General features: G+C 49.5%; 1 protein-coding gene across 1 annotated transcript in view; it reads left to right on the forward strand.

The window, feature by feature from the left end:
* Slc7a1 (solute carrier family 7 member 1) overlaps positions 1-23,487 on the forward strand; it is a 73,472-nt gene extending 49,985 nt beyond the window's left edge. The window contains 11 exon segments of the mRNA NM_001399982.2: positions 45-432; positions 4,295-4,453; positions 6,411-6,573; positions 9,264-9,382; positions 9,950-10,172; positions 11,152-11,291; positions 14,512-14,614; positions 16,171-16,388; positions 16,714-16,880; positions 17,409-17,517; positions 18,863-23,487. Of these exon segments, the coding sequence (NP_001386911.1) occupies positions 63-432; positions 4,295-4,453; positions 6,411-6,573; positions 9,264-9,382; positions 9,950-10,172; positions 11,152-11,291; positions 14,512-14,614; positions 16,171-16,388; positions 16,714-16,880; positions 17,409-17,517; positions 18,863-18,966 (1,875 nt within the window). The 5' untranslated portion in view covers positions 45-62 and the 3' untranslated portion in view covers positions 18,967-23,487.
* Positions 23,488-23,774: the final 287 nt, after the last annotated feature.

Genomic DNA, 23,774 nt, shown 5'->3' on the forward strand with positions numbered 1-23,774 from the left:
CAGTGACTGAATGGAACGCCATTTTTTTTTTCTTCTCGTTTCAGACAGATTTGCTCAGCGCGATGGGCTGCAAAAACCTGTTGAGCCTGGGTCAGCAGATGCTGCGCCGGAAAGTGGTGGACTGCAGCCGGGAGGAGAGCCGGCTGTCCCGCTGCCTCAACACCTATGATCTGGTAGCTCTTGGGGTGGGCAGCACCTTGGGCGCTGGTGTCTACGTCCTAGCCGGTGCAGTGGCCCGTGAGAATGCTGGTCCTGCCATCGTCATCTCCTTCCTGATCGCTGCTCTTGCCTCAGTGCTGGCCGGCCTGTGCTATGGCGAGTTTGGTGCCCGTGTCCCCAAGACGGGCTCAGCCTACCTCTACAGCTATGTGACAGTGGGGGAGCTCTGGGCCTTCATCACTGGCTGGAACCTGATTCTCTCCTACATCATCGGTAAGTCCTCTGGTCCTCTCCAGACTGCGGTCTGTCCTCTGACCCATCTGTTAGGGACACTCTGCTCCCCAAAGACTGATTGAGTATATCTTCAGGGCCTTCTCTCGCTCTTGCCTCTCCCTTTTAACAGGGATTGAGGTGCCTTTAGGAGTCCCTGTTGTGACTTTTCTCATTTTGCCTCTGTTCTAGTTTGCTTTCTATTGCTACGATAAACACCAAGACTAAAAGCATCTTGGGAGGAGAGGGTTTGTTTCAGCTCACAGTTACACTCCACCAGGGAGGGAAGCCAGGGTAGGAACCTGGAGGCAGGGACTGAAACAGAGAACACGGCAAAACACTTCTCTCATGGCTTACTGAAGCCTGCTTTCTTATGTAGCCCAGGCCATACCAACACAGGGGTGGCTGGCACCCACGGTCAGCCCAGTCCCCCCACATCAACCATTTATCAAGGAAATGCCCCCACAGAGCTGCCCACAGGTCATCCTGGAGGAGATGATCCTTTGGTTAGGGTCCGCTCCTCCCAGATGACCCTAACAGGGGTGAGGTTGAGAAAAAGTTAGCCAGCATGGCACCTGTGAGAAGGACCAAACCGGGCCAACTGTGACCATTCTTGTTAACACAACAGATACATGGCTCTTAGGATCATTCTAATTTTAAGAAGTAGTGTCGTTTCTGTTAGTATGTTCCCACCTTGTCTTAGGGTTTTACTGCTGTGAACAGACACCGTGACCAAGGCAACCCTTATAAGGACAGCATTTAATTGGGGCTGGCTTTCAGGTTCAGAGGTTCAGTCCATTATCATCATGGTGGGAGCATGGCAGCATCCAGGCAGGCGTGGTGTGGGAGAAGCTGAGAGTTCTACATTTTCATCTGAAGGCTGCTAGCAAAGGACTGGCTTCCAGGCATCTAGGATACCCACAATGATACACCTACTCACACCCACTCCAAGAGGACCACACCTACTCCAGCAAGGCCACGCCCACTCCAACAAGGCCACGCCCACTCCAAGAGGACCACACCCACTTCAGCAAGGCCACGCCCACTCCAACAAGGCCACACCCACTCCAAGAGGACCACACCTACTCCAGCAAGGCCACGCCCACTCCAACAAGGCCACGCCCACTCCAAGAGAACCACACCCACTTCAGCAAGGCCACGCCCACTCCAACAAGGCCACGCCCACTCCAAGAGGACCACACCCACTTCAGCAAGGCCACGCCCACTCCAAGAGAACCACACCTAATAGAGCCCTGGGCTAAGCCTATGCACACCATTACACACCTATAATTACTGTAAACCTGTCATGGTAGAGGGCACTTCAGGAAACACAGAAAAGCACAAAGGGAGGAGAAACACCCAACCTGATAACTAACGAAAATAGCATTTACTGAGCTATTTTATTGGAGATGCAGGATAGGACAGTTGTCTGAACAGTTAGGGATGCCCTGTTGTTAACAGGGTTGGGAAGAGAGTCCGGGGATGGAGCTCAGGGCTTTGCATCTACGTCTTTCCACTTAGTCATACTCACGACCCCTGAGTAATAGATTTTTAATCTTATAACCCCAGACGTCATGGTGATTGCTCCATGGTGATGTTGCTCGCGACTGTCCTCGCCTACATAGGTTTCTGAATTCGGAATAACTTACTGCGTGCCCTTCTGCGCTGTTGGCGTCCCATCCGTTGTCCTCCTAAAGGATTACTCAGGGGTCCAGTAGCCAGGCGTTCTCTCCTTTAGCAGCCGTGGTGGCTAGGATCTTGTTCTAATGGTTCTAATGTAAAATTCATAACGATCTTTCGTTCCTGTTCAGCCTGCAGACGTGACCACAGATGACTCAGGCCCCGAAGCTTCTCAGTGGGGATGTAGCTTTTGTAAATGGGCTGTTACGTTTCCAGTGGGTTCACCTGGGCGTGAAATACAGTGAGCTCCAGCAGTTGGCTGCTGTTAGACCAACAACATAATAGTCTTTCCCGGAGTGCTGCGTGCCTGTGTAGGACGAATGAAATCGATCTGGAAACCTACACTCAGCCTTTGCTACTGAGGGAGGAGAGTGTTTCAGTTGTAAACATATGTCTATGTTTATGCATTTTAAAAAAAAAAAAAACTGTGATTCTGAAATGAGAACAGGGTGGCCTGGGAAGAAAGGCTGCGGTATCCAGCAGGGTGGGGTTTCCAATGTCACGGCAGCAAGCCGGCTTCTTGAAGCAGGCAGGGCAGGCAAGCAGGAAAGCCATTTTTCTTCCTTAGGCTCGTGGCCTTCCTGGACAGAGTCTCTAATAGCTAGGTGAAAAATGAGGTTAAATGTCTAAGTTGTCGGGAAAACACTTAGCATGAGAGCAAACAATGAAATTGAGTCCTTGTGTGGGTCCCTCTGGCGTTCTATGGAGAATTCAGACCATAGTCATGGACCGGGCTGTCTGAAACAAAAGGAAAATGTCAGGGGCAAATATTGGGTCTCCAGTGTCTTCAGAAGGAAAGGAGAAAGGGAGGGAGGGTGTGGGCGGCCAGTACTGCCAGCCGTTGGCACACAGCCCCTTCTTGTGTTCTGTGTGACTGGGGACTTGGGACTGGTTCATGGTGGTTCCGTGGGGCCTCCACTGCGGATCTGCACTCTGGGGGTGCCTCTGGGTTCAGGTACAAAGTGGCAAAGCTGGCTGACCAGGGTTAGTGGTAGGCTTGGCCCTGAGATGGGGTCAGCCCGTTTATCGATCACCTTTGAGATGAGTTCTGAAGGTATGGATACTGTTGTCCCTGCTGCCGAGGGTTCATGGGGGAGGGGGACTTCCCAAGCAGTGTTTACCAGATCGACCAGTTAGTTCCCCCTCTCAGGAATGCGCTCTGAAGTCAGGTTCCTGACTTGCCACTTGAGTGAATCGAATGAGTAGATCTGACTGGAGGCATCAGAAGGCTGATCAGTTCATAAGATTATTTATTTGTAAGTTTTTATTGCGATACACACAGTACACGTGCGTCTACATACATTTATGCTCACACATGCGTGTTGCATTTCAAGTGCACATCCAGAAGCTTCCGAAACTTCTCAGAGTTACATACCGATAAATACCTCGGCAAACAAAATATCAAAACGAATGGGGCGGTGCACGCCTGTGATCTTGGACCTTGGAAAGCAAAGACGGGAGGATGGCAAGTTTGAGGCCAGGCCAGGCTGTATGGCAAGACCCTGTCTCAGAAAAGCCACACCTGCTCCCCTCCCCACCCTCACCCCTGAAAACACAAAGCAATAAAAATGTGGGCAATACAAAGTGTAGGCGATATGTGCAACCTCACGTGCCCAGGAGCAGGACAGAGAGTCTCCCTCATGGTCATGGGCGGGGCTGACTGGTCGTTGATGCTCTCAGGCATCACTACAGAGGATCGACTCAGATAACGATTGCTAGACCATGAAAAGAAGTGAATTCAAAGTGCAGCTTCTACTGAATGTGTTATTGCTATTGCTAGTAATAGTCGCAAACTCGTAAGTTTCAATTTGTGGTCAATGTGGACTCTTCTATACCAGTGTCTGTCTGTCTGTCTGTCTGTCTCTCTCTCTCTCTCTCTCTCACACACACACACACACACACACACACACACACACTCGTGCACACACACCCCCCCCCAAATACACACTATAGATCTTAGCTAAGGATGAATAAAGCGTAGCTCTTTCCAAGCTCTAGCAGTCCCTTTGGCTTCACCGCGTACACTGTGGAGCCACCCCCTTCTGTTCACAGTCTACACTGCGGTTCAGCTGCTGTAGCAAGAAGACAGCGTGCGGTCCGCGAAGTCGCACGGGTGCTATAACATCCGGGGGCGGGGACCGTCCATTATCCGCTGCTCTAATTGTCCCCGTGTGTTTTGCGGCAGGTACATCCAGCGTGGCAAGAGCCTGGAGTGCAACTTTTGACGAGCTGATAGGCAAACCCATCGGAGAGTTCTCGCGTCAACACATGGCCCTGAACGCCCCTGGGGTGCTGGCCCAAACCCCGGATATATTTGCTGTGATTATAATTATCATCCTGACAGGTAAAGCCCCATCTGGACGGAAATGCTGTGTTGGAGCCGTGGGTAAAGCTCCTGTCGGGAGCTTACACTGTTTCTTATATCTACCTGTTTGTTCAGTCACTTATCGGTGCTACTGGGATAGAGCCCAGAGCCTACTCTCCGTGTCTGACCAGTGCTTTTACTGCCAAGCAGACCCCCAGCCCCTCTTGCTTTCTGGCCTCTTTGGTGCCTCTCCCCATTTCCTTGGTTTCTTTTATAAACATATAGACAATGTTATGCCTTCTCCCTGCCCCAACGGTTGCTTCCAGATCCTCCCAGGGTTGGCTGGTGTAGTCGCTGCTGAGGTCTGCACCTTCGGTGAAAGAGAGCGTCTCAGATGTCAGGGTATCTAGTGTTCTTGGAGTGAGGTCTGGTAGCACTGAATGCCTTTTGTCCTTTTGACTTGGTGGACAGCCATGCCGGAAGAAAACTACAAGTTTGTCTGCCAGGAAATTGGGGTGCAGTGGACGCCCCCCTCTAGAAGAGGAATGTATGCCTGGGCTTTCTCAGGCATCTCGGGTGGTTTTACTTCACAGTGGCACAGCCGTGAAAACACCCTTTTCATACATAAGTAGCAGAATTTGAAAATCCCGGGCACTGCAGGAGAGTCAATGGTAGCGGCTTCTCGTTAGCTGCACTGGTGCCTCTGATGCTCAGGCAGGAGCCTTTCTCCAGGAATATTTAGCAGACACAGGTAGAGCCTCAACACAGGTAGTCCTCATCAAACATTAGAAGTCAGAAAGACTTGGATGAATCTTGAGCGCCGCACACGTATTTCTGCGTAATTGAACTCATCCCCCTGCCTCCCCACCGGGGCCAGGCTTGGCAATATTTTTGGTTCCGCTAGCAGAAACCTATATCCGGAAATAAGTCCGTACAACTGTGTTAGATTTTTATTTTCCTAAACCCGAGTGGAAGGGACACTAAAGAAAACAATACTTCAGAGCATAGTGGCATCTTCCTTCTGGTTAATTAATTATTCAGTATTTCATAATTCACCTGATATGTATGGTGCTTTATTTACAGATGTGTAGAATGGGAAGGTCATATTACCCAGCTCTACTGGTTCCTGGGTGACTCTGCTCCCTTTTCAGGTCCATGGGGGTTTAGCCACATGTTAACCTTCTATTCTGTCACTGTAACAAATGTTAACCTTCTTTCCTTCACTGTAACAAATGCCGGGATTCACGTGGTATCAAGAAAAAAGGTTTATTTAGACTCACAGTGCTTGAGGCTTTCTGCCCTGTTACTTTGGGCCTGTGGGCTGGCAGAATATTGTGATGGGAACATGAGTCGTAGCCAAATGTTCATTCATGGCTGGAAAGAGAAAGAAAAGCAAGGTCTGCCTCCCTGTAGTAGCACCACCTAGTGGAATAAATCTTTTCTACGCGAGTGCCAGTCCCATCCTCACTGGGCATGCCAGTATTTCCCAGAACACAAATCATTGTTCCTAACAACATGACCAGTATCTCCAAGTACACCTGTGTCATTCCTCACCCGAAACCTCTCATCCTATCATGTCCCTCAGCCACGTGACATGTCCCCAGAGAGAACTGTCTCTTTTTAACTTCTTTGTAATATCTTTCTTCTGCTTGGTGCATGGATCAAGGCTCTGTCCGTCCTCATCCAAGGGCTGCCCTTTGTGGAATAATGACTGCCCTGGTCCTGACATCTGCAGGCCTTCAGTGCACCATGGTGACACCCTCTGATCCCTGGCAATCCAGGATGTGGGCTCCCCTGCTGTCTGTGGTTGTCTTGATTTTGGCTCCAGAGTAACAGTTGGCTCGGCCGTGATCCCTGAGGCTCACAGAGAACTTTGGAGAACCCATGCCCATTGGTTACTCTCTCCCCTCACCTTTTACGCTGGGTCCCTGAATGAACTAAGCTGGTGTTACGGCTAAGGCTTCCACATGATTTTCTGCTTGTGGCTTTTTCTTAGGACTGTTAACTCTCGGTGTGAAAGAATCAGCCATGGTCAACAAAATCTTCACCTGTATCAATGTCCTGGTCTTGTGCTTCATCATGGTGTCGGGATTCGTGAAAGGCTCCATTGAGAACTGGCAGCTCACGGAGAATAAATCCAGTCCTCTCTGTGGGAACAAGTGAGTTTATTTCCTGTGTCCCTTTGGCATGCGACAGTTCTCCGTATTTGCTGTTTTAGCTCACAGATGGGTATTGGGTGATACAGTTCGTAGGATAACACACACCTTAAAGTATCATGTGCTTTTAATTTATTTTGTAAAGGTGCCTTCACCTGCCTTTCTTTCCCCAGTGAGGTATCCAGAGAGTTTTCTTTTTAAAACCTAACTGGCTAATGTATTTATTTACTATGTAGACCTGGCTGGCCTCCTGCTCATAGACATCTACCTGCCTTTGCCTCCCGGGTGCTGGGACAAAAGGTGTGCACCGCCACATTGTCCTACAGCATCTTCACTGCCTTCTAATTATTTAGGAAGCAGGGGCGAATCGTTGCGATGTCATTTTAATCTTCTTGGTCAGGTGTTCAGGTGAATCTTGGTGTCCCAGGACACATTGCAAATTGTCTGAGTCTATCCTCATTAAGGGTAATACTTGAATGGCTGTGGTGAGGGGACCTTTGTAAGGCAAAGGTGGCTTTTTTATGGTGGTGGCAGTCTACTTTGGAATCCCAGGTATCTTCCTTTTCTGCCCGATGACAACTTTTGCTGTCCTCTTGTCTGGTTAGCGCTGGACTGGGTGTGGGGCACACCGCAGTTTTTCCAGAGGGAGAATTAGAATAAGGTAGGGGATAAGCCCGGGGTGTCTGAAGGTTGGCCTGCAACACATCTTCCACATCCCCACCCTGACTTGATCACGCCCCTCTAGCCCCATCTTCTTTCCTTTACCAGAGCCCATTGAGTAGCCACGGGAACCTCCAAGGGAATCTGAGAAGTGTTGTCCTGTGCTAGGGGGTCCGAGCAGCGCTGTCACCCAAGCCACATTTGTCATTGGCAAATTAGAATTAGAATTATCGGTCCAAATAAAAGTATCATTTCTTTTCCTAAATTCTGCCATGGAGAAATGAGGGCTTTTACTGGCTTGTGCTTGAGCGTTCTGGAGTTATTTGTATTTATGCCAAATGTTTTAGTCCCCCATGAATTTATGGCGCAGCGGAGACAGCTCCCAGGACGTTTTGAAGTTCCACAGTAGACTTTGGAAACTCTACAGGGCGCGTGTCACTGGTTGCTGTTTACAGACAAGAGTGAAACACAGAGGCCCCGCTTGTTTCCTGGTGGTCAGCTGAGATTTAATTTTGTTATTGCGGATTGCCTGGGCCAGCAGCGGTAATTCTCCGTCATCCCTCACTGGCCACCTTAAGGGATGGTTTATACAGCACTGGTCTCCTACACAAGGTGACATTTGTTGCCCAGGTGGGGCCCTTAAGTCCATCTGAAGACCAGAGACACTTCCGCTGGGCCACAGGACAACCTGCCACTTTAGGGGCAAAGTTCTACCAGCCCGGAGCCTAGCCGGCTCTTTCGTTTTTATTAGTCTACAAATGGCCTTGTTTTATTTACTCGTTTCCCCTTTTCCAGCTGTAGATTTCTATTTCCTCTAATAGCCCTGGGTACGTATGTGTGAAGTTGCTTGTCCCTCAGTGGGGAGCCCACACTTCCCTCCCTAACCCCATCACAAGGAGGAGTTCCGGGGATCGTGCTGGGGGATGTTATCCTGATTACTTCTCCGTGGCTGTGGTAAACGCTGACTAAATCAACCTAGGGAGGAAAGGATTTTTTTTTTTTTTTTGCTTTATCCTTCTGGGTCACAGTTCATCATTGATGGAAGTCAGGGCAGAAACGTAAGGCAGGAACCTGGAGGCCTGACAGCAAAAGTGTGGGGGCGGGGCAGGGGGAGGGAGGCACTGCCCGGGTTCTGAGGAGAAGTGGGGCAGGGTCTCTGTGGACTGGTTTATCCTTGCTCTTGGGTGTTGTACCCCACTCCATCAGTTGGAGAAGGGTGTGTGAGCCCCTTGTTGCGGTCAGAGCATTTCTCTTCAGCAAGCCATCCAAAACTCTATTTTCTGTTTCTGGTCATTTATCTGCACCGTCCACATGACTAGTCCTTTGCTGTCTTCTGTGGGTCCCATCTCCTCTACCCTAACCAGAAGAGGACACCGGATCCCATTACAGAGGGTCTCAAGCCACCATGTGGTTGCTGGGATTTGAACTCAGGACCTCTGGAAGAGCAGTTAGTGCGCTTGACCGCTGAGCCATCTCTCCAGCCCTCCACCCTCATTTAATACTGGACTTTGCTCATCTTTGTAGCACAGGCTCTCACTCAGCAGAAGCTCCTGCCTGATGCTTCTTCAAAGCAAACCTTCAGTGGCAACATCCACACTTTTGCCCGCAGCCATATCCCCCTCATATATGAGGGTGCTTAAGGGATATAGCGATCGACTATAAACAGTCTGCTGCTCTAATACTTTGATTTGTTTAGAAATACCTGTTTTTAGACTTAAGCTCCTGGTACATACATGGCCTGGGGAGAGGTGAGAAGAGACCTTTCCCGCCTGTGTCCTGTGTCCCCTCAGACTCCTTCCTCTCTCTACCATTCTCTACATAGAAAATGCTTCTGGAAGGGTTAATAGTGTCATTGGGGTTCCAGATCCTGGAGCAGAGAGGCCTGCCACCCACTGAGTGTCCTCACTAGAAGCCTAGGGATTATGGCCAGAGAGACTGAAGCATTGCTGCTCTCTTCAGAGCACTGTCATCCCCAAAATGAAACTGTGCAGCAGGTGGTCTAAGCTTTGCTGTTTTGTTTTTCTTTCTCCTAGTGACACAAACGTGAAATACGGTGAGGGAGGGTTCATGCCCTTTGGATTCTCTGGTGTCCTGTCAGGGGCAGCGACCTGCTTTTATGCCTTCGTGGGCTTTGACTGCATCGCCACCACAGGTCCGTAGACTCTCGCACTGGTGGGGCCCCGCTTCCTTGCACCCACTGCCAGCCATGCCTTTTCCCCTTGGCACATGCCACTTGCCGCTCTGGTTCCGTGGGAGTGACTGCAGAGATTTGTCACTTCCTGCCGGTGGCTTCTCACCTCTCCATATCCCCTAGGAACGGTGCCTGACAGGAAATTACATCATTAACATAACAAGGGCTCTGTCGCTGGACTGGGACAATGACAGTGTATCTGTAGCCTGATTTCATATCTGCACATGCAGGGCTTTATGATAACGACAGCCGGGTGGGTTGGATGGGTCAGCTCCCTGAAGCCTCTCAGCCAAAGGAAACAAGCCTCTCCCTTAGCTGAACCATGATAGGAAGGTGGGGAACACCCTCCTGGGCTGCGGTTGTGTGGTGGGTGTTACCAAGGGCCCTGCTCCGTCATGGGAGGGCAGGAGACCCGAGTTCCTGCAGGCTGAACCCTGTGGGGCGTGTGCTTTAGTGTGATTGTGTAGAGGATGTGACTGACGCTGCCCGGCTTTCTCTCATTGGCTGACACCCCCTCTCTGCTTCTAGGGGAAGAAGTCAAGAACCCCCAGAAGGCCATTCCTGTGGGCATCGTGGCGTCCCTCCTCATTTGCTTCATAGCTTACTTTGGGGTGTCCGCTGCTCTCACCCTCATGATGCCCTACTTCTGCCTGGACACTGACAGCCCACTGCCTGGCGCCTTCAAGTACAGGGGCTGGGAAGAAGCTAAGTATGCAGTGGCCGTGGGCTCCCTCTGCGCACTCTCCACCAGGTGAGAGCAGCTTCCTGAGCGCCCCCAGGCCCAGCACCCCAACCAGCACCAGCGGTGTGTCTCAGCCCCGTGTAATGTTATACAACTGTGTTGTGTTATAAAAGATGCTCCCTTTTATCCATAGGGAGCTACACTCTGAGGCTTCCACTGGGTGCCTGAAACAGTAGACCATTCCGAACCCTGTATACAGTATTCCCTTTTACACAACATGCACACATACACGTGCACACGTGCACACGCACACACACGGTAAAGTTTAATATATAAAATTTGGCACGGTAAGATTGACCAGTAGCTAAGGGTAAAATGAAGGCATTATTATGTACAGACATTTTAAAAGGCAGAATGATCAGTTGCTTATTACTGGAATTTTCCATCTAATATACACGTCATTCTATAGTTGACATGGGTTACGAGCTACAGAATGTGAAACTAGGTAAGGGAAGACCACCACGGTTTTGTGAAGAACTGGAGCCAGTGTCTGTACATGAAATGGTTTTCTGCTCCTGACTTTGGCTTCTGAATCAAGCCCTCTCTTTGACCACTGTAGTTTTGGCCTTTAGTTTGGCTGCAAGGCAGGAACTCTTTTGCTTAAAGGAGTGGGTGTCTTTTAATGAGACACATACTCCTACACACACATCACACACACACACACACACACACACACACACCCTTGTGTAAACAGGAACCATTACCAATGATTGGCCTCAGCTAGGAATAACTGCAGAGACAAATGTGAAAACTCTTATGGAGTTGCTCCTGGACCCCCATCTCTCTTATGTCAGATGCCCCTGGTCTTATCACTGTCATGTTACCTTGGTGATGTGCAGAGCCTTGTAGCCCTGGGTGCCAAGCAGTATGGAGGGGAGTTGATCTTGGTGAGAGCAGACGCCCCTCCTTGGTAGCCAGGGCCATGGGTCATCTGAGGCCTTGTTTGCCAGTGACCATTTTTTGTCTGTTTTGCCTTTCTCTCACCCAGTCTCCTAGGTTCCATGTTCCCCATGCCCCGAGTTATCTATGCCATGGCTGAAGATGGACTACTGTTTAAATTTTTGGCCAAAATCAACGATAGGACCAAAACACCAATAATCGCTACTGTGACCTCAGGCGCCATCGCTGGTAAGTGTTGTAATTCATTCCCCATGCTGCTGTTTGAACAACTGAATCGGCATTCCCAGGGGAGCGCATCTCCAATTTTACCTGTCTGTGAACTGTGAAAAGCTGTACCTCGTGCCTTTGAGCTTTGTCCAACTGCTGCTTTCCACATTCAGACCTGGGTTCAGTTACTAAAAAATAACTGTATAGATTTTTTTTAATTCTGTGTGTATGGGCGTTTGGCTCTGTGTGCGTGTGTGTGTGTGTGTGTGTGTGTGTGTGTGTGTGTGTGTGTGTGTGTGCGCGCGCGCGCGCGCGCACCAAGTGTCCAGCTGGTACCTATGGAAGCCAGAAGAGGGAGCCAGGTTTCCCAAAACTAGAGTTACAGATGGTTGTGAGCCCACACATGGCTGTTGGTAAGCAAGCTCAAATCCTCTACGAGAGCAGCAGCCAGTGCTTTTAACAGCTAAGCCATCTCTCCAGTTCTAGATACCTATACTTTGAAAAGAAAAAGACAAAGCAGATTTACAGAGGATAAGATAGAATTATTCTTAGAGTTTAACTCTTATGTCATCTCCATGGGCAGGACTATCTCTCTCTGTCTCTCTGTCTCTCTCTGTCTGTCTCTCTGTCTCTGTCTCTCTCAGTCTCTCTCTCTGTCTCTCTCTGTCTCTTGTCTCTCTCTGTCTCTGTCTCTCTCAGTCTCTGTCTCTCTGTCTCTGTCTCTCTCTCTGTCTCTTTCAGTTTCTCTCTCTGTCTCTGTCTCTCTCAGTCTCTCTCTCTGTCTCTCTCTGTCTCTTGTCTCTCTCTGTCTCTGTCTCTCTCAGTCTCTGTCTCTCTGTCTCTGTCTCTCTCTCTGTCTCTTTCAGTTTCTCTCTCTGTCTCTGTCTCTCTCAGTCTCTCTGTCTCTCTCTGTCTCTTTTGTCTCTCTCTGTCACACACACACACACACACACACACACACACACACACACACACACACAGAGCCATCCCTTCAGAGCCACCACCTTCCCTGCCCCTTGAATGTTTCCTTATGTAGAATTTGGCAGGTTGACCAAGGGGACTTTTGGGTATCGTCCGCAAGTCCTGTGTCTGTGTATCTTAGCTCATAGATTCCCCGGAAAAATGAATGTCCCTCAGTCAGTTGGTTTAAAAAAACAAAACAAAACAAAACAAATACCATATACCATCTCTTTCTTGGGGGCATCTTTAGGAGTTCTTGTTTGCCCTCAAACAGTGGTAGACCCAGAGCAGAGGAAGTTTTCTTAGGAGATCATGTCCATCCCCAAGAGGACAGCTGTGCTAGATGAACTTGGTAAACTAAAGGACCACGTGACAGTACTAGAGACCTGAGAGGAAGCTGGGGTGCGCACTGCCATTTGTTTCGTGGTCTGTTATTCCTTCCCTTCACGACTGAGGTTAGAGCCCACTGTCCAGCTGGAGAAGTAGAGACCTGGAAAGTCTCAGGGTCACACCCAGGGAGGCAGGGACTCTCTTGATCCGTTCGTGTTCCCACTGGAGGCGGTTTCTTGCAGGATCGAACTAGAGCCAGGGGTCTCGTTTGATCCACTGGAACACATGGTACCTACCACACAACGTGTATCGTGGTGATTTCTAGTGGGCCATCTTAGATGAACCAATTCCTTACTAGCTGTATTAGTGTCTTTGCTCTATTAAAGGGTTTTGGTTTTGTGACTATCATATTAAAGAAAAGAAAACAAGTTTCAAGTTATTTAGCAACATCTCTGCCTGTAATCAGTGACTGTAACGGGGAGGTTACAGTGTGACCCGCAGAATTAAGTCACGGAGGAATTTGTTCAGTGTTTCCACATAGTTTGATTTAGTTTCCTTCCCGCGCTCACAAATAATCTTCGACATGTCTAGAAAGTACACGACACTCGCCAAACCGAGTGGTTTCTTTTTCCCCTTTGGTGGGATTCGAGCTTGGTACTCTGAAGACCGTCTCCTACAGAAGCGGTTTGTCTGGGTTTTCTCTGCGGGCAGGGATGCGGGTAGTGATGGAGGCAGAGTGGCATGTGCGGTTGGAAGGTGTTCCAGTGACATGGAAGGCCTTCTCTGCTCTCTAGCCGTATTGTTCATCACCAACTTAAACCTGTTTGGCTCGCATTGATCCGGTGGGGCCGCAGAGATGTTCGTGGCAGTCTCGTGACCCTGCTTTAATTTGTATTGATTTGCATGTGATTTGAAAATATCTCAAAGCAGATCTTACTCAATTATTTTTTTAAATGGAGAAAATCGGTATCACACTGACAGAAATAGGCAACACAGGGAATTTTTAAACCAACACATGTTTGTAGTACCACTGGGCATCGTCGAACCTAGATCTTGCATAGAGTAAGCCGGTGCTCTACCACTGACCAGGACCTCCCAAGCACGTGTGTTCAATTCTTCTAAAGCCCAGAACTGCGTGGCAGGATGGGAAGGTTGGTTTGGTGATAGGGATGTCACCATTTAGGAATAACTTTGGACTTTTCATATGTGAGGAACAACCTTTCCCTACTTAGCTGTCAGGAGTAGGAGGCCCTGTGCATCTTCCCAGAGCAGCGGATCTCCCCATCACTGTTATCTCTGGATAGATGTGTCTTTAGACGATACGCTAGGAGTCCAGACACTGGCCTGCCTGCTTTAAACCTGAGTACCTAGAACTTAGTGACTGGCACACTTTCGGTCAGTGCTGCCTGGCTGAGTGAATGAAGGTGGATGGAGAAGGGATGGTTGGGTGGAGGAGGGACTGGTGGGTGGAGGAGGGATGGGTGGGTGGCAGATGGATGGATGGAACACAGATGGATGAAATAGGTGAACGGTGGAGATAGATGTGTGGAGGGATGCATGGATGTGGCTGTCTATGCACCGCCAACATGTGGCAGAAGTCACAGTGGGGTTGGAGTTACAAGAATCTGATAGAGATCCGGGCTCTTCCATTAACTACCTGAATTACCTTAGGTGAACTGCTGTAGTGTTGGCTTAGAAGATCATTACACACACACACACACACACACACACACACACACACACACACACACACACACAAACACACACACAGCATTCTATGCAGATTTTAATGTTATTTCTTGAGAACTCTCTTTCAACCCTGAGCCTGTCCTCAATTGAGCAATGTCTCTCATGGACTGGCTGAGTGAGGGTAGGCCTGGGAGTACCGGATTACAGGTGAGTGGATAGCCAGAGGGCCACTCACCAACCCTGATGTCTGTCTTCTCCCCAGCTGTGATGGCCTTCCTCTTTGAACTGAAGGATCTGGTGGACCTCATGTCCATTGGTACTCTCCTGGCTTACTCTTTGGTGGCTGCCTGTGTTTTGGTCTTACGGTATGTATGACGTCCCTGAGTTCAATGACAAGTAAACAGACACTGAGTAAACAGACACTTGTGGCTGTTCTAACAAGTGGGGTTTTAAGTTCATGATTTTCAGGCCAGGCTAGCTGAATTGGAGGATGCAGAGTAGAAGGTGGGATGTGGTCTAGTGGTACATTAAGCACCCCTAACCCATCCCTCTCCCCTATCCCCCTCGTCCCCTCCACCGGTTTCTCCTGCCAGGCTCCCTAGTTTTCTGGCTTAAATGTCCTAAGCACTAGCATTGGTCGGAGTCTGGGATCAGAAACTTAGAAGGCTTAGGACAATGGCTTCAGTTGGCCCAGTTGTTGGGGTAGAGGATCCCAAGACTATATCAGAAGAGCCTACGGCCTATGAAGCCAGGTCAGTACGATGCTTCTGAGTGAATCATCATGGCGTAGCTCTCAGGGATACTGGATTCTAACTCATTTTCTTTTGAGGACAATAGCATTAAAGTGACTTTAGGGCTACTGAAGCTTGGTGCTGTAGTGTCTCACCCACGCAGAGCCTTCCCAAAGCACATGCCTGGGCTCCATCTTGGTTTGGTCAAGGAGGAACAGGCATCTGGTCTAGGGATGGCCTGAGGTGGCATTTGTCATGAGAACATGCATTGTGACTGTTTGTCATACAGACATAGCTTCCTTTCCTCTTAGAAGGCAAATAACTTCATTTTTCCGGCACCTGATTTCCATAAAACCTGGGCTGTTTCCTGCTAGTGACTGAAGACTCATCCTAAACTAATTCTTGGACCTCTCTATTCCACTCGAGAGGCTCAACCCTAACGTGTTCTTTGAGATCCACCTGCTTTCTTAGTTGGCCAAATTCCCATGCATATTGTGAGTCTGTGGGAAGAACTAGCTTGCTACACTTGCTACACACACTTCTTGTGCCTGGTCTTGGTTATCTTCAAAACAATTCAGAAGGTATGCTGCTTTCAAAAGCTGTTGAGGACGGTCTGGTTGGGAAGGCAAGGAACTGCCCTCACGTAAACGCATGCTTCATCTGTGGGTTGCCTGAGTCATTCTGCAGGCTCAGTTCTTCACCCAGCTCTGTCGATACTCACTCCAAGGCATTTAGGAGTTTTAGAAGAGGTTTATCCAATTAGGTCATGCAGGCCAAGCTTACCCACCCTCTGGCTTCTAGTCAGTGGTTCCTCAGCTTCCTGCAGCAAGCAGAATCCTAGCGCTACTGATAAGCTTTGTTCTTGACAACAATGGTGAGGAGTGTCCTAACATTGTCACACCCAAGGGCTACTCCTACTTCCCGTTCAGGAGAACCTCTCTGGACATTTCACTGGACTGCCTCTTGGGGGTTCCCCCATCGATCTACCCAAAGGAAGGACACCAAGGTTGAGAATTAGCCAAAGTAGGAAGGACTTGATCAGTCCTTTGCTCTTGCATTGCTAGAGATTGTACCATTCTACCCGTGTCTCAGGCTTACCTTCGAATGCTCGCTGAGAACCAGACTAATGTGTGTGTCCTTCCTTCACAAAAGCAGACAACAGCACTCATGTTGTGGGCATGTCTTTCCAGGTACCAGCCAGAACAACCTAATCTGGTATACCAGATGGCCAGAACCACCGATGAGCTAGACCAGGTAGACCAGAATGAGATGGTCAGTGCCAGTGAGTCCCAGACAGGCTTTTTACCAGCAGCCGAGAAGTTTTCTCTGAAAACCATACTCTCACCCAAGAACATGGAGCCGTCCAAATTCTCAGGGCTAATTGTGAACATTTCAGCCGGCCTCCTAGGTAAGAGTTCCCGTTTTTCCTGGGAAGGGTTTGGAGTCTGCCTCTGTGGTGCTGTGTGGCTTCTGGTCCTCAGGGATGAGAGTAGGGTAGGGATGGGGGAGGTGGTGAGAATGATGAGTGTCTGTTTGGTACCCAGCTGTGACATCAGCTTTTCCCATGAATTCTCATGGAGTTCATGATACAGACGTAGTCTCCTTTTGGAAGATTTGAAGATTTACAGGAATATATAATATATATATATATAATATATTAATATACTATATATTAATATAGTATAAATATATATATTATATATTATACACGGGGAATCATTTCTGTCTCACAGCCGTTCTTATCATCACCGTGTGCATTGTGGCCGTGCTTGGAAGAGAGGCCCTGGCTGAAGGGACGCTGTGGGCAGTCTTTGTAATGACAGGGTCAGTCCTCCTCTGCATGCTGGTGACGGGCATCATCTGGAGGCAGCCTGAGAGCAAGACCAAGCTCTCGTTTAAGGTGAGCAGCTTGGCAGGCCTGTAGAAAATGTACTGATGGGTCACAGGCGTGCTTTCTCTGCCGGGGAGCTGAACCTTTGTGGCTCGGCCAGTCCTGGGAGTTTCAGGGGGTGGGCAGCTCTTGCCTGCTAACCTCAGGGACCCTCAGAGCATAATATGTCTTGTTAAGACAGGGCCTGTCTCTAGAAGCAGGAGCCCCTATGTCTTCCCGGTCCTCAGTTAGTACAGCATACTTTGTCTCTAAGGACCTCTTGTTAAATATCCTGATGAATTGCCTAGCGTTGCTTGACCGTGGAGGGGACCAAGGCAACTTCAGTATAATAATAATAATAATAATAATAATAATAATAATAATAACAACAACAACAACAACAACAACAATATCAACAGCAACAGCAAAATAGTTTGACCTTGGGGATAAAATGGATAGCCCTCTTCTAGTCTCTCTACAAAGAATGTTTGGTCAATTCTATTTGGAGTGGGTTGTTGAGTTTGCCAACAGACCTGATGCCCCCTCCTGTCTCTGCAGGTACCCTTTGTCCCCGTACTTCCTGTCTTAAGCATCTTTGTGAACATCTATCTCATGATGCAACTGGACCAGGGCACGTGGGTCCGGTTCGCAGTGTGGATGCTGATAGGTAGGTGATGCTGTGTGTTTCGCTGAGTGATTCCCATTCGGTATCCTGGCTTCTCTCCGGGTCTACTCTATGAGGCCGCATATTTTCCTCTCCTGCTTCCTGTCCGGCTAGTTAATGTTGCAGAACCTGCCTCCTCTTACCTTAGATAACACAAAGAAATCTGAGTAGTCAGTGGCTTGCTCTAAAACTCCTGATGTGTTGTGAAATCTTCCTTTAGATACATTTCATAGGTGGTTGCCCAAGATAGTTCTCTCTCCAGGCTTATCTTGAAGTTATAAACGCATGAGGTAAGAGAGATAGTTATTAACAAAGCACCTACGTGGCCAGTACCTGGGCCGTGTGGGCTCTAGGCTCTTCTGAGTGTGTGGGAGGTGCTGAGAAGCTCTGGATGGAACGGCAGCTCCCTTGTTCCTGACACAAGACAATCAGAGCTTGAGGCAACTTGGAGATTGGGTACAGTTTAGTCCGGTGTTGTCTGCTTGGGTGATGGCCAGCCCACACTAGGGCTGATCTTGTGTCTTTCTCTACCGCCAGCACGCTACCCTGTGCCCAGCCCCCACCCCAGGCATCTGACGCTGGGACTGTAGGAGCTGGTTTCAGTCCTTCTCATTCTGTGTATGATGGCCCGGGGGACTAGCCCTGGGACCCTGGGAGCTTATGAGAAGCGTCTTGCATTATTTCTTCGTACATTCCAGGGACCAGTCCTCGTTTGGCTTTAAAATCTAGAGAGGTGCCCATAGCTCACTGTGACCCATTTCTTGGTGGTGGAGGTGTGGGGTCTTTATCTGAACCCCTCTTGCCTAGGCAGCTGAGCCCTCAGGACTGCAATCCTGTGTATGCTGCACAGGTGACCCTCACTTAGCCATGTGCTCCCAGCCCCTTGGGGGTCCGGTTGTTTGAAGCATCGCTGCAGATGCAGCGAGCCCTGGAGCTGGGTCAGTACTGTGCGTTGTCCTGTGACACTACGTCCCTTGCCGTTGACTATCTCCTTCAGTCTGGTGGGTTACTTAGAAAAAGCAGAGCTACTAAGCCAGTGTAGGGCAGAGAACCTGCCTGAAGTCCCAACCTGGGAAGTGAAAGTGTCTCTCTGGTACTCTGAGGCCACCTAGTGGTGGGCAACAGCTCAACATCTTCCGTGACCGTCCGCCTATTCCACTGCGCAGGGCGGCAGGATGTAAGTAGCTTTACTGCAGTGGAAGCCGGACAGTGACTTTGGCTAATCTGATCTGGGGCCTTGTGTTGCCTCTCCAGGTGTTGGGGTCTTGGGGTGCCTCTCCTGGGCAGCCCCCCTGTGGGTCTATCATCCCCGCCCTCTCGTTCATTCCTCTGTTCTCTTTTCCCATAGGCTTTGCCATCTACTTTGGCTATGGGGTCTGGCACAGTGAGGAAGCATCCCTGGCTGCTGGCCAGGCAAAGACTCCTGACAGCAACTTGGACCAGTGCAAATGACCCATAGCCCCACCCACCAAGGTGACAGCGGTTGACGGGTGCCGGCAGAGGCCTGGGACCCTCACACTCTCTCCCCTCATGCCTCGGGACCAGCTCACACCCCCAATGTCACCAAAGCTGGTTTGTAGCCTCAGCCATAGCTGACATGGCTTGGTCAGACAGCCCTGCAGCCAGCTCCAGAGATCCTGGTCACTTCTGGACAGTTCCTTGGTTTTTCTCATCTCCCTCTGAACAAAGAAAGCAGCCCTTCTCCCTGCCAGCTGGGCGCTTTGCTGCTTCGGCCCCAGCAGAAGGGAGGCCCCCTTCTCCTCTTATTCGGGAAGCAGGCCTCCCTCCTTCCCTGGGACCACCCTGCGTACACTCATACGTACACTCCAGAGGGTTAGTGGGCGTCTATCTCCCTGTCAACCCAGCCAGGACAGCCACCTGACCCCAAGATGCGAGACTAGCCCAGTGAGGAAGCTGTCTCCCAGCAGTGCAACCCAACAGCCCATCAACTCCAGAATACCTAGAGGACCAACAGGCCCGCATCTTACTGCTTTCAGGCTGGGGTATTAGGATGGGGCCCTGATCTGCATAGAGGCTTCTGAACCAAGCCCAGCACAGTGTGAGCCATTCTCACGCGCAGAAAACGGGAGGTCCCTGGAGTGATCGATTGTATCAAGACTGGATGGCCAGCTCTGCTCACGTGGACGAGGGCGACATTCTCTAGCCTTATTCTTAGCAGGCCTGGATCAGTTTCTGCTGCTCTTGGCATCTGTCCTCACTGTCCTGAGTCACTGGAACACGAGGCTATATCAGTAGGATTGTCATTCTCTCAGGTCTTCCAAGGTGGTTCGGACAGGTGGCACTCAATACAGGGTGGTGACACTCTTCTAACCGCTGACGCGAAGGACTGCTGTGGGGGTCCTCCAGTCGCTTGCTGTGAATCACTCCACTGGATTAACTTGGGGCTCACTGTTGTTAATGTTCCAACCTTGGGAGATGGTCAAATAATTACCCAGTGCCATATCAGCTTGTGGTTCGTGATGTGTGCTCTGCACAAGAGGTGGCTTGGGGTCCTACCGCTATCCCTCCTGTAGCTGTGGTGCCTTTGCCTGCCGTGCTACTGGTAAGATTTCTACCCTGGCCTGGACCTTCTGCTCCCCGAGTCTGCCTTCATTTCCCCTCCCCCATGCTCCTTATCTCTCTGGGTGAGGCCCTAGGGCCTACACCTCTTCACTTACTCTGTGTAGATAGAAAGGATGGTGAGTGAGTGCTGGTGGATTCCTGGAACCAGCAGGGCACCCCTCCTCCACACCCACGCCATGACAACAGGGCGGGGAAGGCTGGTGTCTTAGACTAATATTAATGCTGTTTTTAAAGCCTAGCTTTCTTTCCTGTCTGGCCTTTGACCCATGTCTGGTGGAAACCGGCCGGGTAAACTGATGACACTGTCTTCCCCTCTGCTCTGGAAGGTTCTTGGGAATGGCCGGAGTTGGTGGAACTGGCCTGGCACGGAACCTAGTGGTGGAGCACTTGCCTAGCATATGCAGGGCCCCAGTGCTACGGAAAATTAGAGAAACCGCCCGGTTGCTGTGTCAGCCAGTGGAGGGTAGCAGAGCAGCCAAGAGCCAGGCATCGTGCCAGGCCCTGACCCCCATCCAGGCACTTTGTCTCCTAGGCTGTCTGAGAAAACTTCAAAGGGAGTATTATAAGACCCTAAATGTTGAGTTTCTAAAGGTATTTAAAGTTATGTAGATTGGTGCTGTAAAATATTTTGATAAATATTAACTTATTTCGTTCGGGTCTTAATTACCTGTTGTCTTCTTAGGGCCTGTTAGATATGTCTGGGTTGGTTTTTTTTCCCCCCCTTGTTACTTACATAGGCAGAGAAGGAGTGCCCAGTGAGGTGTTGGGAGAATTAGGTTTCACTCTGTAGCTGCCCTAGTCTAGCCTCTGCCTCAGGCTCCTGAGTGCTAAGGTCGTAGGTGTGAGCCTCCTCTCCTCCTGCTAAACTGTCTCCTCGCTTTCTGGATGAAACTTTCCTGTCTAAGGCAGCTGAACAATGTGTTTACAGTTGACATTTCAGCCAGCAGCCTGGATCCCACCAAGGGGAAAGGTATATATATATATGGGTTTGATCCGCCGACAGCAATGGTGGCAGATCTGCTCTGTGTGTTTCACTATGTGACACAGGAGCAAACACAGGCCTTGGCTGGGGGTGGGGGTGGAGGGGTGACATCCTATACCCACTTCCTAGTCAGGAAAAGATATGCAGGGGTGACTTGCCTAGTTAGTTGATTGGCCACTGAGCTTTCACTAAGTGTGGACAGTTAACCAGGGAAGCTCTTTTGGGGTGCACGGGAACAATGAAGCTTGGAGGGAGCCCCTAATATGCTTTTTTATTATGCCCCCAGTTCCTTTTCCTGAAAGGAAAACACAAGCCCCAAACCCAGACAACACACATACACACATCCCTCCGGACCCACAGTAGGTAGGGTCGAGTCTCCTAGTCTCCCGTCCAAAAAAGAGTCCCATTGGATTTCAAAGCGTGGCCAGTATTTCCTACCTGGTTGGGACTTAAACATTTTAAAGACAACTTCCCATGCCTTCCCTTCAACTAGAGTGCTCACATTGGAAAGACCCATTTTCTCAGGAGCCTGTGCCCTTCCTTCTTGTCTCTGGGTCGAAGTTCATGAAGAAGCCAATACCCAGGGAGCTGTGCTTAGGAGTGGGGCCCAAGATGTCTCCACCTTTCCGAAGGTGGCCCCAGTGGTGGCTTGGTGGCCAGAAGTGACTGCAGGACCGTGGCAGGACATCAGGCTCCTCCACCTGCCCCTAGTGGGCAAGGGTTGGATATCCCCCCTCCCAAACCCCCCCTCCTGAGCACAGCCAGCGTGTGCACACCAAAGGGAATATATGACACACTCCACCCTGTCCACTACCTGCCACTCTCATGCACAGGGCTGGGGATACCAGTGGCTATGTTTGTACGTTGGCCCTAACCCCAGGCAGACATTCTGAATTGGGTAGTGTTCATAGTCTCCTCTAACAAGGAACTTGCCCAACGCTGGAAGAAGCTTAGAAACAGCAGTGTGAGGGACTGGGTTCCTGGGATAAGCGTGGACAAGTCCCACAGACCCCCTCATATCTACCGGCCAAGCCACGGGCACCGCTGGCCTGTGTACCTACCTACAATGAAAACATGGCTGGCTCTCGCCGGGGCCCATCCTTTCTGACTTGAATGTCGTATGTCCCCACAGAAACTTATTTCATTCTAATAAAAGCTTACTGTTTTCTTGGTACCCAAACACTAAAGAATCTTAGTGGGGATCTCAGTGCCAGGATACTTGAGTCCAGGTATGGTTGAGGTAGCCAAGTGAGTGGCCAACAGAGAATACATGAGCCATGGAACTGCTACAGAAGTCAAAGTCAGCGGTGAATGTATGTTATGTGCGGTTATTTTATGGAGTTCAAACCGTCCTGTCTGTTTGGCCTCCTCGTGAGAAGATTGTACGTGAGGCTCCTGGGGGGAGAGTGAACGGTCCATTCCTTCAGCTCATTTTGGTGTGTGGAATGCTTTTATTGACACAGTGGTACAGGTGAAATGTGCACCAGTCCAATGTGGTTAGGATGAAAATTTTAAGGCAAAAAGAAAAAAAAATCAGCTGGTTTTCACCTCCCTTACTCTAGCCCAGTCTGGCCGTATCCGCTGCTCCATTGAACTGGAAGAATATGGTGTGGCCAAGGGTCTTGGGACATGGTGACCAAGGAGCCTTCCTGGACCATCCTGTTACATGTGCTGAATGGCTAGCAAAAAAAGCCCAGGAGAGATGAAAAGACCACGTCCAAAAAATGTTCTCAGGGCGCTGGCGTGTCCAGCAGGGTCAGGAAGCAAGATTTAGGAAGAGACATCATGCAAACTAATTTATTGACAAGTGTTACCTTTGCGTTCCTTGACAAGCTTTTTTGCGTTTGGGACTTATTTTCCCATTTGAGAAGTTATAATATATCTTTGTATTTAAGGTATTTACTGCTTTGTTTGTGCCTTGCAGCTTCGATGGGTTTAAGGTTCACAGAGGGTCATGATACTAATGAGGGCTGGTTTATTAGCAAACCTGAGCAGTTAAGTGGTTTCTCCAGGACAATTTTTTTACTTCTACTGAACACAGAGCCATTATTAAAAGAGTTATGTGTGGATTTTCATTATGTAAATTGTATATATTTTTTTGCTTGTTCGAGGTTCTATTTTTCTAATAGTCTTCTTACAGTTTCTTACAATGACATTAGATTAAGTCCGATACTAACTGTAAATCAAGCTGGTCTCTGTTGGATTCCCGTGGATTAATTCTATTTTATTTTAAGGCCAAGTGCAGGTGTCGTCCATCACCCTTTTAAGAAATGTGAAACTTGTGTCTCCCCTCGTGGCTGAATACATTGTACACTGGCAAACCCCCTCCCGTCCCTGTGTGTCAGAGCTATTTTGTGGTACATTGTGTCATGCTTCTGCAGATGCTAATAAATCCTGTCTGGCTTCCATGCACACTGTGTGATCTCAAGTGGGCTGGCGCTCTTGCCTGCTTCCCAAGAGTGTTCATTCCGAAGGGGCAACGATCTGTTTGACATCTTTAGCATCTTTCCACTGCGTGGGACACAGCCGGTGGCTTTATTTCTATGGTGTGGATTTTTCTAGAAGCCATTTGGGAAAGGCTTTAGGCCTGTACTTCTAGATCCCAGCTGTCTCCCTACCCCATCCCTCCAGACTCACCTGGGGTTGGGGCTACAGAGTTCATCAGCCATTGGACTTAATTGAACCAGACGACTTG

The sequence above is a fragment of the Rattus norvegicus genome, chromosome 12, assembly GCF_021556685.1.
Source record: "Rattus norvegicus strain SHRSP/BbbUtx chromosome 12, alternate assembly SHRSP_T2T, whole genome shotgun sequence".
NCBI lineage: Eukaryota > Metazoa > Chordata > Mammalia > Rodentia > Muridae > Rattus > Rattus norvegicus.